At 43.3% G+C, this 18,236-nt stretch overlaps 1 protein-coding gene across 1 annotated transcript in view; it reads right to left on the reverse strand.

The window, feature by feature from the left end:
* Positions 1-3,404: 3,404 nt before the first annotated feature.
* The window catches only part of LOC136503150 (phosphoinositide phosphatase SAC6-like), a 28,230-nt gene continuing 13,398 nt past the window's right edge, over positions 3,405-18,236 (reverse strand). Inside the window, exons 5-11 of the mRNA XM_066498319.1 lie at positions 6,256-6,308; positions 5,665-5,773; positions 5,494-5,566; positions 4,890-4,983; positions 4,397-4,489; positions 4,244-4,310; positions 3,405-3,535 (exon numbers count right to left, since the gene is read on the reverse strand). Coding sequence (XP_066354416.1) covers positions 3,405-3,535; positions 4,244-4,310; positions 4,397-4,489; positions 4,890-4,983; positions 5,494-5,566; positions 5,665-5,773; positions 6,256-6,308 — 620 coding nt within the window. The remainder of the gene's footprint in view (positions 3,536-4,243; positions 4,311-4,396; positions 4,490-4,889; positions 4,984-5,493; positions 5,567-5,664; positions 5,774-6,255; positions 6,309-18,236) is intronic.

Consider the following 18,236-nt stretch of genomic DNA (forward strand, 5'->3'; position numbering starts at 1 on the left):
CATATATATACAAATACTATATATGAAAGTGCTACTATACAAAACTATTTAGGAGTTAAACTCCGTTTAAACGCCGTCTAAACGACCTCAGCGCTAAACAAAAGGTGACCGCCCATTTAGCGTCTGAAAGTCACACGATGGCGAGCCATCCTGCATTCCAATTATAAAAGCACAAAAAATGAATAAACGAAAACATAAATCTTAATAATTGCTAATAGGTTGAGGACTTGCATGTCAACGAGCACCGAGAAAACCGAATAAAAGTCAGCACCAAAGGTTTGGCCTAGTCCTGAGCAAATTCAGCTCGGTCTGCAGGTCATAGGAATGTTTGGTCTAAGGACAAGGTTGATGAGATTTGTGCATCTATGGGTATGGGTTTCTAGATATGGTTATCCATGTTCTATGTTTAGTTGAATGGATGGAGCGAGCCATTTTTCTATTTATTTAGATCGATATCTGTTGGATAGGGCAAGATGGGGCAAGCCATTTTTCAAGGATAGCCATGCTGATTGTCATACGGACCCACTTGTCATTTATTTAATTTTTGCTAAAATGTAGTCATGCGAGATCTTATTTTGTAGATTTCATTAAAACAGATACAAGAATATATTCATATCAAAATAGATAAATGGTCTACTAGATAAAACCGTTCGAAAGTTGCATACAACCATTAATTATGGCGTCATTTAGCAAGAGACGTCATTTAAAGTGGATGGGAAAAAAGTTCTATGCGGCGGTGCCGCGAATCGTCATCCACTCCTCATCTAGATTCGCATGGGATTAATGGGTCAGGTTTAGATGGGCCAGCACCATGATACCAAAGCAATAAGCTCGGTGTCGTACGCCACCTCCTGTAAGACGGTGCCACATAATTTTTTTCTCCCAAGTGGATGAGCTTGCCCACGAGTTTTTTTTGGTGGCAGCTTCATCCAGTATAATCAGGAAATATATTTTTCTTTGTGCAGCTTCATCCATCATAATCAGGGAATATTGCATACACCTGGTCACCCTATCCATATTGTCGAATATGCATATGGGTCAGCTTAGCGCGGCAGCTTACATATAACGATAAAAATGCTTAGGAGCAGGCGTGTGTTCGTCCGGACGCCACTTTCAGGGCCTGCGTGGCCCAACAAGCCTGCTTCCTTGCGTCTCCTCATCTCTCTCTCTCAAAATATCTCCTACTTCCGTGCTCGCCTATCGCGTGTGGCTAAGCGTGCGCTCGCTGCTCAGTTGCTGCCTTCTTCCCCGCCGTGCACCGCATCTTGCGCCGCGCGGCTCCGCCATCCAGCCCCGTGCTCCAATCCCACGTTGCGCCCCCTTCATCATCGCGCCGTGCTCCATCCCCCACTGCGCCCACTCTAGCTCGTTGCGCGCCGCGCCCCCGCTGCTGTGCGCCCATGTCCCGTCCCCCACGCGCGCCGAGGTGCTGCTGAGGTGCCGCCGCCACTGCCGTTCCCCACAAGAAGGTCGTGGCTGCTGTCGATGTCGTGGCCGGCGTGATGTACGACCTCGGCAAGGAGATGTTGCGATGAAAGCGTATGTTTCAAGTGTTTGAAAGCATATGTTTCAAGTGTTTCAGACGTTTCAGAGGTATGTTGCAATTGTTTCATATGGATCTTGTAAAAGTAGATTGGGGATGTTGCACATGTTGCAAGTGTTTCAGAGCCTGTTGCAAGTGTTTCAGAGGTCTTGTTTAAAGTGTTTCATCTGTTCTAGATGTATGTTGCAAGCGTTCTAATCTGGATGTTGCATATGTTTTACACATATGTTGCAACAATATGTTCCAAATGTTTCAGCTGTTTCAGTCTTATGTTGTAATAAGTGTTTTCATGTTGCAAGTGTTTTTATTTGATGTTACATATGTCTCACACGTATATTGCAAGTGTATGTTCTAGATGTTTCATCTATTTCATACGGATGTTGCATTCAAGCATTTCATGTTGCACGTGTTTCATGTTGTTCGGAGAGTCCAGGGGTGTGGGGAGTGATGGTGGCATGGCACAGGCGCTAGGTAATGATGGGGCGCGATGAGCTGGGGGCCGACGGACGGAGCGCGCTGGGGGCCGACGGTCTCGAATTGTGGTGGATAAGGCAGGCTACGCGTGTAAGGCGAGTCATGTGGACACTTCGGTGCTGCAATAGGATGTGTACACATGCAAGGCAAGAATAAAATCAGCGCTCGCGCTGGACGTCCGGGCGCTAGTCGCTCCGTATATATAATTCAAAATGGGATGATGTTTGCACGAATAACTATTACACAGTGTTCGCCTAAACGGATTAAACGGCCAGTAAACGGTAAACGGTGGTAAACTGTTTTGTTTAGGGAGTAAACGAAAATTAAACGGTAAAAAAACAGGAAAAACGGTCTAAACGGCCTAAACGGAACGGAGATAAACAGCATTAAACGGGCTAAACAGCTGTTTAAATGGCTGTTTAGGCGAACACGAGGTAAATCTAGTTCAGTTTTGTATGGATAAATTTGTATACTTAGGTTTATTATATTTATAAATGTGTACGCTTGATATGTTACATGCATAAATATCTATATTTTGTTCTTTTCACATGCATAAATATATATACATACCAAAATAATTGATTTTTACTCGGATAAATATGTATAAATGCTAGAATACTTGATTTTTTACATGCACATATATAATTATATGTTTTTTTTTAAAATACAAAACCGTTTAGACCGTTTAACTTTGTTTAAATACCGTGTAAACAGCCTAAACGCTAAATGAAGAGCGACCGTGTAAAGACCGTTTACCGTTTAGGAAAACATTGCTATTACATGATACTTCATTCCAAATTACAAGATGTTTTAGCTTTTTCAAAGCTATGCACTTAGGTATACACCATTTCTAGATACATAATAAAAACAATGCATCTAAAAAAGTCAATATATCTTATAATTTAGAACGGATGAAATAATGATGAATTGACAGCATAACTGATTGGCCTTATACAGACAGCGGATATTCAATGTGAGATGTAGGAAGAGCTATCTCAGTTTAAACCCAAGGAAACAAGGATGTAGAACAAACTTCTTGTCCCGCAGCATCACAGAAAAATAGCCATTGCTGGTGCAAATGTCAAGGACTCAAAAGTATTTCAAATGAACAAATCATATAATACACTGATATGTGCTAAAGGCTTATTCACTTGGTTTTTACAAATGGATTCTACCAAGCAGACAATGATCCAGAACTGTATGAACCAAAAGTAGGAGAGAAGGAAACAAAAACTTGTTACAAAATGGAAGAAAACTTATTACAGAGGGCAAGTACCGTGCCAAAATTGCAAAACACTTCATGTAGACCTATGTGTCGACAAGTTTGATGAATGATGACAATCTATGAGGTAGCTCGCTTGACGAGCAAATGGTCACCTTGCATCCATCAATGGCGTGACTGGTGAAACCTAGGTCGGTTAGTGAACGTGCGACCATTGGTTCTAACAAAATGCGTGATGGCAATACAAAGACCAGCCCACATAAGTGACAGCAACAAACGGCGAACATCATTCCGGGCTGCAAAAATAATGTAGCAGTCAGCTGTGCACATTAACTAACAAATTTCACCAGCATGTACAGTTAATTTAGTTCACACACTTTAAAAATAGTCAAAATCAAGGATGCATATAATAAAGCCAAAAGAATCTCATATTCGTCCTTAGAATGATGGCGCAGTCTAAATTCACTCTCGACTCCCAAATTGTTTACTTGACATTCTCCAAATCACGTCTCAAGGCAGACTTCATGGCCATCATTGTGTGGTCTGGTCTCTGGTAAACACGTCATTAATTTTCCCATGCTACTTGGCACAACATGACCAGACACACCCATTAAGTTGAATCATGGCACAACTCTTCATTAACCCAAGAAAAAGATAAGAGAAGGAATAAATATTTGTGCAAGTGGAATTTTGTCCCATCAATTGCTTTTTTATTTTAATACTCAATGCCTCAATGTACAATCTTCTTTATTTGTCCAAACAAAATAACAAGGCAGCATATCGCATTAAAGCTCTTCTAAGGATGAGACTAAATGGAAGACCTTTAAGAAATTGTTCCTTTATTTGAATGGTGAATTATGTTGGATAGAAAAACAGACAGCAAATGCTTCTGCCTGCCAAATTCTGGGGGGGGGGGGGGGGGGGGGGGGGGGGGGCATTAATTGGCATAAATGAATAACAGAACACCCCCCAAGTGTCTGTTTCAGAAAATTCAGAATTCTTACCTTGGCTTAGTGACATCAACATGAACATTAGCGCTCCCATAACCAACGCAAAAGCAAGGCGGAAGGACTGAAAGAAAAACTGCATAAGTTAGTTCACAATGTAATAGCTCCAAACATAAAAGGCAACTCCAAGCTATAGCTAATTGTACCCACCGCATAACTCTCCAGAAGTCCTGCTTTGCTTGGCACTGCCATGTCTCGACTAACAGATGTCATGTAATGTCCTTGAAGAAGATCCATAGCATCCTACATAAGGGAATAAATAAATATCGAGGCACTGTCTATAAAGCACACAGGGCAGATGTTTCAATGAAAGGTAAACTGGAACTTAGAAGAAAGAGAGTTGAGCCTCGCATGAAGTCAGTTAGAGTGGAGAGTGGAGACATTAGCAACAAGTTTTATAGAGGATGGCAGGATGCATTGATCATAATTGGCATACGATCCTCTTACACCCTTACCACTCAAATCAATTATACAGTGCCATGTAAGCTACCATTTTCATCGTAAATTTCAGCACTTTCTTGCTTAGGCTTACCCCCACTGCAAGAATCGCACTGGTACTAATATATGGTTAACATAATATAGTACTAGGCTAAGTTATGGAAATGCGACATTTGGGGCACCATCAAAACTATCAACTGTTTACCTGCTTAGTCCCATCAACAAAGTTATTCAAGTAGTATCTTGCAAGTGCATTCCTCAAATCGTTCAGAATTCCTTGTGCAGTTCGCTTCCCATACCTAATAGACAAAAACAAATTTAAAGTATGAAAAAGTATCCTAGAATAAATAACATTCCACAATTTGTCTTCATTTCAAAGCACCCAACTATAAACAGAATGAATATAAATTAACGAGCAGTAATCTGGAGACTGACAGAAACAAAAGTGCACTACTTAGTATGCATTTGGTCAGCCTAATTGTTAATGTGGGCATGTGGGCATGTGGTACCATCCTATGTCCTGTTGCACTAAAATTTTCTGGATAGATGGAGACTTTTCACCAGATGACTAATAAAAATTTACTGTTGCCCATTATTTAGGTGATACTGGTATAGGGATTCACTGCAACAATGGTTACAAGTTACAACAGTTCTTAGTTAATAGTAAAAAAATGGAATTCAACCCCTTCATGATACAATTAGAAGTAGTTTCTCTTCTTGGCTTCTTGCTAACAAGAAAACGAAAGAAATGGAAATAGAGTAAAAGAACTCAAAAATAAGAAACATGATTTTTCTCCTAAATAAATTACCGAACAAAATCTCCCTTCAGAGCAGGAGTTCCAGAGTACTGAATGCTTATTGCATCTCCATGACTAGCCCACACTGAAAAACGGCTCATTTTACTACACCAACATGTTTATATGGCATGGAAAATAGAACCAAGAATCTGAATTAATTTAAATGGTAAACATGATACTCACAAATTTTGTAGTTTGTATCAAAGGCTGTATGTTTGCTTATTGTATCACCAGCACCAAGAACTCCTATACGTTTAAGTTGGCTTTCCAGAATTTTTCCCCCAATCATACTCTGGTTAGGAATGTCAAGAGTTCAGATATAGAAGTGAAAGTTGAACAGGAAGAGAACTTATAAAACATAAACAAATAGCTATAGTAATAGTCTGTCATAGAAATATCAACAAGAGCACAATGATTGTTTTAGAACAATCTGAAACCAATTAAGTGTGCAACTTAAATGATACAATCAATACAGAGCATGCAGTCCTAAAAGTACATCATATTCCATACACAGTAAATCAGTTTGGATATGGTTCATAAATCAAAAGAGACGGTTTTGCGATTTCTACATCTATCTGATAATACACTAATGGTATAATAAACCATGAAGAATGCCTTTAGACAAACAATAAATCATGTCTTACGTTGGTTTGGAAAATGAAAAGGAAACTGCTAGGTAACTGGATGACTAAAACAGTATTGTATAAACATATTATTTTATAAACAAAAAATGTTGACGTGTGTGTCAATGTGATAAAGTTTATTAGTAAGTACCTGAGTCAAATTGGTGCGATCCAAACAATCTATACAATTTGTTCTTACAGTGCTAGTCTGCTCCTAACTCCGCCTATGGTGGGACGCCTTTGGTGTCCCAGCATAGCAGGTCCTAAGTCCTGGTAAAGGAGGAGGGTTGTGTTAGGCGCGACGAGCCAATGTAAAAACTTAGCCACTTTAATGGAGATGAAACCCAAAAAAATCCCGTTGGAGCGTAACCCTCTTAGCGACACGCCATGTCGAAACCCGGGTATGGTGTTAAATGAGCAAGGGCCTGGTCGTCATCCCCGTGACATGCCGTGTCGCGATATGGATACGGTGTCAAGTGAGCAAGGATCGGGTCATTGCATCCTTAGTGGCGCGCCACATCGGCGCCCGGGTGTGGTGCAAAATGAGCAAAGGTCTTCACACCTACCTCGACGAGTGCGAAGGGTAAGAAAGCTAGCCGAGCCAACTAGCATCCGTTTAGATAGCTCGAATGTAGGGTCCCTTATAGGTAAGTTAAGAGAGTTAGTGAACACAACGGTTAGAAGGTGTGTAAATATCTCATGCGTCCAAGAGACTAAATGGAAGGGGCAGAAGGCGAAGAATAATTTTTTTTATTTTTAACACTTTTTGTAAACTAATTTTAAAGCTAACACTATTTTTTTTTCTTCTAAAACTAACACTTTTGCCCGCACCTATTTCCCTAGCGCGGCGAAACACCTGAGCTGAGCCATGCATGGTGGCGCGGCGAGGGGGATGACGTGGCGACGACCGGGGCGCTGACCGGTGACGTGACAGGTTCTGCCGCGCCACCGATCTTGGCGCGGCAGTGCCGCGCCATCCCTCATGGCGCGACAATCCTAGGTAAATATCGCCCGCGAGCCGCCCTCCCTCTGTCTGCCTGCCCGAAGCCGCGCCTGCCTGCCCGCCCGCCCGCCACGCCTGCCGCCCGCCGCGCCCGCCCGCCGCGCCACGAACGCCAGCGCGCCACCCCCTCTGGCCGCCCGCCGCGCCCTCTGGCCACGCACATAGGTATTTATAAAATTCAGCTAGCTTTTGTAAAATTCATATAGGTATTTGTTAGGAATATCAACAGTCTCGTATGCAATGAAGTCTCATATGCAATGAATTCTGCGTGTATGTTTCGTTAAATTTCTTTTGTAAAATATATTCATCACCTTTCGTTTTAGAGTTGGCAAAGAAGCTTCTAGTATATATATTATTATCGTGGGCTATGGTTATCTTTCTATATTATCTGTATCAGTTTTTATTTTAAAGTTAGCAAAGAAGCTTTTAGCATATTCATCGGCATGAAACCATAGTTTTGTTTTCCTAAATTATCCATAGATACGTTCACCCGCCCATAGATACATTCATCCGTTTTCGTATAGCAGTTAGTAACGGAACCTCTAGCATACTCATTAGCGCGGTGCCGTGAATAGTCTCCCGTATTATCCGTATTTGTTTTCATTCTAAAGTTGGCAAATAAGCTTTTAGCGTACTCGCTAGCGCGAAGACGTGGCTTTAATTTGTCTTTTCAAGTTGGGCGTAAATACTTAAATGTGGGGAGCGAGTGGGGAAAGGCCGTCGCTTCTGGTGGATGGAAACGGGCTATCATGAGATGAAAAAAGGAAAGCTATATAGCAAATGCAGTTATGGCATCTCTTCATTTATAGATTGTGTAAATTATATACTGTAAATCAACAGTGCAATGAAAAAGAAAGGAAAGTTATATAGCAAATGCAGTTATGGCATTTTCTAGTTGTCTTGTGTCTGAACAACTATACATAGAAGTTACTTATTTTTCTAGTGAAGTTGTTTAATATGTCTATTAATGTTACTTTGAATATATACATGTGCTTTCATATTATGTTCGTATTGCATAACAAGTAGTTCAAATTTTGCAATGCTATATAATATTAATTTAAATATTATTAATTTGAATACTCTAACCATTTGTTTATCAATTTGTAATAGGATGACCCCTCCCACGCAGCAATAGTTGTACCCCCTTCTTGAGGTGGAGTACGACGACCCGCACCGAGCACACTTCTTGACTGACACTGACGCAGAGGTGCCCTTGCCTCCTTTGAGGCCCTGCACGCATACCAGGGCGCACCAGTGGGACGAGCGTTACGCACCGTACATACGGTGTGCCGGCTTCCTCGAGCTTATCCGTGTTGTCAACTATGGTCTTCCGCTCCTTGACCCAGCACTACTTACTGTAGCTATAGACAGGTACGAGTACCTTCATTGTACGTAAACATTCTTCTAACAAATTTGAGGTAACTAATAGCCATTCTATTCTTATAACAGGTGCAGGCCTGAGACCCACACATTTCACCTACCTTGTGGCGAGATGACCTTGACCATACAGGACGTGAAGGCTATCTTTGGCCTTCGGTTGGGGGGATTTCCAGTGATAGGTATAGTTGACAACGATCACTGGAGGGAGCTGGTGGCTTAGTTCACTAGCTTTCTTCCACCGGACGATGAGGTTTCCAAGAAAAATAAGTGAGCAATTTAAGCCTATTTAATACTTGCATTGCTTTTCTGCAGCCATTGGATCTCATTTTCTTTGGTGAATTTCAGGAAAAGTTCCGGTGTTTCGTCGTCGTGGATCATAGAGCGCTTTGATTACTTGGACCCATAGGCTGATGAGGCTCATATCGATAGGTTCGCTAGAGTGTGGCTCTAGCACTTCCTTGGTGCTTTCCTATTCCCAAACGCCTTGGGCAACACCATTAACTAGATCTTTCTTGACATACTACGCCAGCCGTGGGATAACATAGCAGCGTACAGCTAGGGCAACACAGTCCTGGTATGGACGTATCGATAGCTATGCATTGCCTACCGTCGCACCTCAGGGTATGCGAACCTTGGGGGTTGCTCCTACCTACTCCAGGTTTGGTGTTGGGAATGATGGCCCATTGGGAGGCCCCTTGTTACTAGTTTCCCTATAAGTACTTTGGTTCACTATATTCTTTAAGGCAGTTACATATGATGGAATTATTAATGGCCAATTCATTATCGTGTTAAATGCAACATTGGAACGGGCAGGATACACTCCCTACAACTCTATATATCTGGACACAAGCAGAGTTAGTTAGAGGGAATGCGAGGTGCAAGTACAGGGAGTACACGGACTATCTCGACGTCCTGACACAGCACCAGGTTATGCCCTCTTTACTATCATACATGTGTTTTATTCGATGTACACTATATCACAACCTAACTCAATTACGAAATGTTCAGGTGCATTGGTGTCCTTGGGATGCTCCGGAGCTCTAGGACTATCTGAGTCCTGTCACTAGGGATGAGTCAAACGAGTATCGCTACAACGTCCCTCTTATTTTCTTCCACGTGGTCGAGATTCACTTGCCCACCAGGGTTTGCAGGCAGTTTGGAAGAATGACAGGCTATCCACCACCGCTTTACTCCACCAACCAAGAATTGCACGGGTGCGTTATCGATTAATAACAAAGCTATAATTTAGAGGTGTGTATGGTACAACTAATAATCGTTTTGTTGCAAGTATGACCGTAGGAAGAGATACAAGACCAAGGATTGGCGCGTGACACACACTGCATACATCCAGTTTGGCAGACCAGGGACCGGTAGCCGGTTGATGCGGGTCCCCCACACGACCTGCACACCTTCAATGAGTACCTATAGTGGCTTCATAGGTCTACGAGGACACATATCAAGCCCCCATACACTGAGGAGGCGATTGACGAGGACGAAGAGAAAGATGTGATCGAAGATGTGTATGACATTGCCACTAGGGATGATACACAACTACAGAGAGCCCTGCTTCAAAGATACATGGTAAGATATTCGAATGGTACAATTTGTTATCCATTTGGTATTAAGTATGTGTACTAAAACTGTCCAACCGTGTTTCTGTACCCAGGCGACACAATTGTCAAGGCTGTCCAACGAAGCAGCGTTTCGGCTTTACGAGTCTAGAGGGCAGGGGCCAGGCGTTCTCGAGGCTTTTGTAGAGGTAAACATAAACTTGTCCGTTCCAAAAATATTCTTTAGTGTATATGCGTTTGGGAAATGCACTAACTTTAATGTCTATTTATGTAGAAGGTGAAGTGGAGCTGTAGGAAGCTAGCTCAGAAGTTGAGCTGCATGGACACTCCTTGGGTGGAACTCGATTACCTAGCATGGTCGGGTGGCACGTCTTCTGGCTCTTTGAGGACACCAGCCAGCTCTTCTCAACCGGTGACAGGTGCCGCTTCCGCTGTGCGTACACCACCACATTATAGCGCTGGGAAGGACCCTGTAAACGAGGACGATGATGACGACGACGACGACCCCCCAGGCTTCTGCATACAGCACCACCAGTGGGACCCTTGGCAGCAGGACGAGATCGGCATGTCTTAGCTAGGTGGTGCCCCGCTTGGTACCCAAGGAGCCTCACAGGTAGTAACAAAGGTAGTTTCTTTAAATACGTAGGCTCCATAAACTAACGATCATAAAAATTATAAGTAATCGTGCATATCATATACTTGCAGGGTACGAGCCGTACGCACTGGCAATGCGACCACACTGATGTTGGCTACACTCCCAATGTGTTGCCTACAAATCCGAAGAGACAGAAACGTCCGAGGGATCCTTACACTCCTGGGACTTAGTTGGTTATGTCGAATGAATATTGTCGTCTGAAACTTGCAGACTTAGTTGGTTATGTCGAACTTATGTCGAACCAATGAAAATGTTATGTGGCAACTTGTCAACTTGCGCACGGACTCCATTTATTTGCTTCATATTTGTTTCAATGCGTCGCGGCACTTGTAGTTGTTCAGCTCCAGTTCAATTGCAATTGAGGCTGGTCGGCTTCTATCTGTGTCCAGGTCCTGTCGTGCCGTGGGCCTTGGCGCGTTAGTGCCACACCGTGGGCTATGGCGCATCAATGCTGCACCAAGATCGGTGGCATGGCAGACCCTACCACATCATCAGTCAGTGCCCTAGTCATCGCCACATCATCCCTCTCGACGCGCCACCATACATGGCGCAGCACAGGCATTTCACTATGCTAGGGAAATAGGCACGGACAAAAGTGTTAGTTTTGGGGAAAAAATAAAACTGTGTTAGATTTAAAATTAGTTTACAAAAAGTGTTAAAAATAAAAAAAATCACGAAGGAGGTGGACAATACCGGCTTCAAGCTCTAGTACATAGGGACAACTTTAAATAAAAATAGAGTAGGAGTTTTGATTGATAAGAGCCTCAAGGATGGTATGGTGGAGGTGAGAAGGCAAGGGGATAGGATCATCTTAGTTAAACTTGTCATTAGTGATATGGTCTTAAACGTAATTAGTGCATATGCCCCCCAAGTAGGCCATGATGAGAGTGCTAAGCGGCTTTTCTAATAAGACTCAGATCACTTGGTTAGAGCTGTCCCTAGTAGCGAGAAGCTCTTTATAGGAGGTGATCTTAATGGCCATGTAGGTACATCAAGTGCAGATTTCGAGGCGGTTCATGGGGGTTTCAAATATGGTAGTAGGAACCAGGAGGGAGAGGAAGTCTTAGACTTCACCATAGCTTTTGATCTGATGATAGCTAACTCTTTCTTTCATAACAGACAGTCCCATTTAGTGACCTTTAGTAGTGGCCAGTACTCTAGTCAAATCGACTTTATCCTTACAAGAAGGAGGGATAAACGAACATGCGTGGACTGTAAGGTGATACCTGGAGAATGTGTGGTCACTCAACACAAGCTAGTGGTGGCTGACTTCTGCTTTCTAGTGCAAGCTCATGGAAACAAACAAGCTAGGGTTGCTAGAATGAAGTGGTGGAAATTTGAAGGGGAGGCATCAAAGGTCTTTAAGGTAAATGTCATTAAAGAGGGCCCTTGGAATGATGAAGGCGATGCAAACAACATGTGGGAGAAGATGACAACATGCGTTTGGAAGGTTGCTTCAGAGGTGCTTCGAGTGACCAAAGGGAGCGAATGCGACTCGAAAGACACTTGGTGGTGGAATAAAGATGTGCAAAAGGCTATCAAGGAAAAGAAGGAGTGCTATAAGTGCTTGTATCATGACAGGTGTGCAAACAACATAGAGAAGTACAAGGTGGCAAAGAAGACTGAAAAACGAGCGATGAGTGAGGCAAAGGGGTGGGCCTATGAGGACCTTTACTGATGTTTGAGTACGAAGGAAAGAGAGAAGGGCATTTATAGGATGGCTAGAGCTTGTGATAGGAAGACAAGGGACTTCAACCAAGTCAAGTGCATAAAGGATGAGAGGGAGCAACTCTTGGTGAAGGAGGATGAGATCAAACATAGATGGCAAGAGTATTTTGATAAATTATTCAATGGTGAGAATGAGAACACCACCGTTCAGCTGGATGACTCGTTTGATGACACTAACAGGTGCATTGTGCGGAGGATTCAAGAATCGGAGGTCAGAGAAGCCTTGAAAAGGATGAAGGGGGGAAAAGCGATGGGCCCTTATGGTATCCCAATCAAGGTGTGGAGATGTCTCGGGGATATAGCTATAGTATGGCTAACCAAGTTGTTCAACAATATCTTTAGATCAAACAAGATGCCTGAGGAGTGAAGAAGCATATTGGTACCAATCTACAACAACAAGGGAGATATCTAAAGTTATACTAATTATTGGGGAATTAAGTTGATGAGCCACACTGTAACACCCTAAAATTTGTATGATTTTAAAATAGGAGGAAATGATTTAATTACGCATTTTATGAGCATGTAACATAGAAAAATAATAAATTTTATCAAATTAAAATCAAATATAAGGTTTACCTACATGTCTATGCATTCATGCTGTTGCATATTATTTTTGAATTGTGTGGTTTAAAATCAAACTTCAAATTGATTTGAATTTGGAGTTCAAAATTTGTTTGAAAAAATAGAAAATAAAAAGAGAAATGATTTTTTCTCCTCCACTTGTTCACGGCCTGTTGGCCCAGGCGCTGGCCCAGTTCCGCCCGTGCGGCTCCCGCTTCCCCGTAGGCCTAGCCGCTCCTGCTCTTGGGCCGCTTTGCTTCTCCGCAGTCGCAGCGCTCTCGCGCGGCCCAGCCGATGGCCCAGCATAGCCACCCATGTTTTACTCCCTCGCCTGTCTCACTGACGCACCAGGCTCGCTTGTCAGGCGCATCTCCTTCCTTCGGCTTGTGTCTGAGCCAGACACCATCACTGCCGCAGCTGCTGAATCCGTGCCGCCTACGCCACGTCTGGCTTGACCCGCACGTCGAGGCCCTCATAAGTAACGACCCTGCACCTGCCGCCCCCATCTAGCAATCCATAGCACCTCCATGCCCTAGTGCCACAAGGAACCCTAGCTTCGTAGCCATCCCGAGCCACCGAGAAGAAGCCAAAGTCGCCGTGCCGTTTGGTTGGTCCTCCGTCATGGTAAGCACAACTCAGAGCTTCACGTGAAGTTCTTGAACCGGTTTAGCCCTGTATCCCTCTCTTTCTCCCTCTGTTATGGATTTCCCCGTGCTGCAGTCGCTTCATAGCCGCCATAACTCGCTGCTCATAGCCTCTGCTCATTTTTAGTTGCAATTGATCGCCCAGATGAGTTCGCCGTGCCTCCCTCTTGCTCCCCGTCCTTTTCCCATGTCATATGGGGGTCGGATTTGCCCAAACTAACAACGCTAGCGAGCTCCTCACCGCCGTTCATGATAGACCGCCGCGTCATCCCTGTTCTCAGCCGGCGTCACCCTATTTACCTTCTCCGTTTTAATCCTGACCGTACGGTGAAGATCCAATGGCCGATAGAGCCCGATACCCCTTCGCCTGGCTTATTTGCTAAAGAGTCCCTTGGGTTTTGATTATAGAACCCATAGTCCAAAGCGCAATCACAGAATTCACCTTCTTCTTTTAAAAGCGTAATTTCTTTCGGTTTAGATCCAAAATATGTTTTAATCTATTTATAGTTTTGCCACTAGTTTCTATAGGCCATAACTTTCACGTTTTAGCTCCGATTTGATCCGTTCAACTTGCGTTAGGTTCGTAATTCCATAATCTACATGTTCATAGTACTGTTAAGTATGTTTTCAACTTTTAAAATTCAAGGTTAGATTTAATCTATTACTTTACTAAAGGAAATCTTGTATAAATCATAACTTCTTCGTTTTAGCTCTGATTTTTGTGAACTTCGCATCTGTATGTTCATAGTGAGACGTAGATTCATTTTACAAACTTTTCATCTTGGTTTTATGCTAATTGGTGTATTGTTCTAATCTATAGCTTTTGTTTGCTATGCATGATTGCTTCTGGATGCTTGTATGTTGCTGTGATTATCGAGTATCGACGGTGAGCAATTCGTGGATGAGCAAGAGTATTACTTTGACGAGCAGGATCAGCAGGAGCATTTTGTTCAAGGCAAGTATAGCATGGGATTATCCTTGTTTCCTATTCACTTTAATACATTTAATTCATGTTGCATGTGTCACCTTGATAGGGATTCCCTAGAATTGGACTTATACCTTGTCTCCTATGGGATATGCATTGGGTAGCTTTGCTAGTGCTCAATTAAACCATGATCTTGTAACTTGACTAATGATATATGCAATAAACATTAAAATATGACTTTTTAGCAACTTGGAAATAGGGGGCTGGAGTATTTAGCTACTTTCTAAATGCTTTAGATTTCTCTTCCTAAGGACTTATCTATAAGTGATCACCCGGGACTTATAGTACAGCTGTGAGGGCTACATGGCTCTGTCTTTAGCTCAGTATGAGGATCTTTTCTAGCTTGTTAGTGGTTACCTTTATTGGCATAAGAATGGCTTGCCGAATCGGGTATAGTGCGGCCTTTATCCCCATGAGTATAGGCTGCGCGTCAATGTGCCATCGGGAAGGGGGCTCTACATCTGTTTGCCAAGTGAATTTAATGGCCCTGACTTGTTACACGAACCTTTGAAAGGCTTCATAGTGAACCTTGCCGACCTTCCTTGGTAATGGGTTAAGAGGCTCATGACATCGGGCGAAAGGGTAAATCACGACTCACAGTAAAAGTGTATAACCTCTACAGAGTGTAAAACTGGTATATCAGCCGTGCTCACGGTCACGAGCAGCCTTGGAACCCTTATGGAATAGATGATCACAAAGAATTATTGATTTATGCTATTCATTATTCATGTTTATGTTGATCATGTGTTCTACTTTTGGATTGAAACAACTTGTGCTACTCTTATGCTAAAATTGTGACAATTAAAAAGCTGAATGTTGTTAAACCTGTGTCAAGCCTTATGAACCCCATGTTACACTTGTTGAGTACAACACATACTTACGCTTGTTTATTTTTATTATTTGGATAAAAATCTCAGATGGGTAACAGATGGCTATGGTAATGACGACATTCTTGAGGATTACTAGACTTGTGGTCGACCAATTGACGTCCCTATGATATGGAGCTTCCGCGAGAGATCTGTTCTTTAAACTTTTGCTACATTTATGTGAGGACTCTGTCTTATTATTCGTGATGTCATAAACACTTGTAATGATACTATTCATAATTTGTCGGCTTATGTGTGTGATTGATCTCTGGGCGCATATAAGATTTTGCATCCTATTTTATCCTTAAAATCGAGTGTGATAGATTGGTATTAAAGCCGTATTGACTGTAAAACGCAAGCCTAGTTAGCAATGGTTGTTTTAGCCTCTTTTGCTTCACTCACTTCATGCTTCCCATCTCACTCTTGTTATTTGTTAAATTTTATGCTTCTTTTGCCTCACCCTGTTATGATTTTTTTTGCTTCTATTCTAACTAAATCTAATTCTGTAGATGTCTAGTGCCAATAAGACCGCTCGCATCAGCATCGGAGGCTACTACCCGCCTCGTGGCTTGTATGAGTCCATGGAGCCATGTGAGGAGGAGTCCCAGGAGCAAGAAGTTGACTCGCCAGCACCTACACCTACGCCTAAGCCATTCCAGGAAGAGCCCGAAGAAGAACCCAAAGAAGTGGAGGTCATTGTATTGTCTAATGATGATGAGGAGGACGCCGTTCAAGAGGATGAGCCGATCCCTCCCCTAGGATGGACTACAAAGATCTGGTACAAACCAGGGTGCGAATCCTCCATCTCACACCACCGACTTATGGGGATTCTTTAGACATACTATGTTGATTAGGACGCAGCTGTGGAGTATGTCTACACTGAGCATACGCATCCTCTAGAGGACACTTATTGGAAGACCAGGGTGTGCATCTCTATCAGGGATGAACAAAAGGAAGCATACCAGCTAGACTCAAACTATGCGCATCACGCTCACTGTGCCACCATGTGAAAGCTCTAGTTTGGTTTTGGTGAATTGATGAAACCCTAAGTGCTAACCTAGTTTATCAAGTGATCATGAGATAGGTAGCACATTCCAAGTGGTGAAGTAAATGAAGATCATGACATGAAGATGGCGATGCCATGGTGATGATCAAGTGCTTGGACTTGAAAAGAAGAAAGAGAAAAACAAAAGGCTCAAGGCAAATGTATAAATGGTAGGAGCCATTTTGTTTTGGTGATCGAGACACTTAGTGAGTGTGATCACATTTAGGATCGACAGCCATACTATTAAGAGGGGTGAAACTCGTATCGAAATGCGATTATCAAAGTGCCACTAGATGCTCTAATTCATTGCATATGCATTTAGGATCTAGGGGAGTGCTAACACCCTTGAAAATGTTTGTAAAAATATGCTAACACATATGCACAAGGTGATACACTTGGTGGTTGGCACATTTGAGCAAGGGTAGGAAACTCCACCATTGAAGTGCGAACAGTCCGATGGTGCCACCGGCGCCCTAGACAGAAAAGATGGAGGTCACTGTAAGTGACCAAACGCTGGTCTCGGTTGGACCGACACGTCCGGTCAGTGGCAGTAGAGGGCGTGCGTTTCGGTCTCATGACCGAACGCTAGGTCGCTCAGCGACCGGACGCTGGAAGGCTGTGTCCGGTCCAGCTGACTTGGCAGCGCACAGGGGAGTCACCGTGAGACCGGGTGCTGGGTGAGTTCGGTCGAGCATGACTGGACATGTTCAGTCGTCAAAAATCGTCTCTAGATGCTTACTAGAAATGATCGGACGCTGGGGTTCAGTGTCCGGTCACTTTGAGCTGCTGACCATTGAGATTGGGTGATCGACATTTGAAGAGAGGGGACACGTGGCACGCATCGTGTGACCGGACGCTAAGGTCCAGCGTCCGGTCAATATGACCGGAGCGTCCGGCCACCCCGTGTTGTGCCCAGTGACGGAGTACAATGGCTCTATTTCGTGGGGGCTTCTATTTAAGCCCCATGGCCGGCTCAAGCTCACTCTCTTGGCCATTTTGCATTGATATAGCTACCTTGTGAGCTTAGCCAAAGCCCTCCCACTCATCTCTATCATTGATTCATCATCTTTGTGAGATTGGGAGAGAATCCAAGTGCATTGCTTGAGTGTTTGCTCTAGAGGCACTTGGTGTTCGTGTTTTGCTGCGGGATTCGCTTGTTACTCTTGGTGGTTGCCGCCACCTAGATGGCTTGGAGCAACAAGGATCGTTGAGCAAAGGTTGGTGATTGTCTCCGGCTCTGATCGTGGTGATTGTGAGGGGTTCTTGACCTTTCCCCAGTGGAGAGCCAAAAGGTACTCTAGTGGATTGCCCATGGATTGTGTGATCCTCATCTTGTGTTGGTTGTGCAGCACCCTATTGAGGGTTTGGCGTGTGATGCCAATTAGCGCGTGAACCTCCAAGTGAGTGAATCGCCACAACGAGGAGTAGCTTGACGGCAAGCAAGTGAACCTCGATAAAAAATCATTGTGATCATCCTTTGATTTTGAGGTGATTGGTCTTCATTGATATTGATTATTGTGATTGATTGGTTCACTCCTTGACATGGCGGTATAACTATCTTGCTTACTCTCTTTACATTACCACAAACTAGTTGTCAAGCTCTTTAGTGTAGCTAGTTGTGAGAGCTTATTAGTTTGGTTAGTGTAGCTCTTTAGTCAGCCTTTGAGAGCACACTAACTTAGCGTAGTGACATA

The sequence above is a fragment of the Miscanthus floridulus genome, chromosome 14 (assembly GCF_019320115.1).
Source record: "Miscanthus floridulus cultivar M001 chromosome 14, ASM1932011v1, whole genome shotgun sequence".
NCBI lineage: Eukaryota > Viridiplantae > Streptophyta > Magnoliopsida > Poales > Poaceae > Miscanthus > Miscanthus floridulus.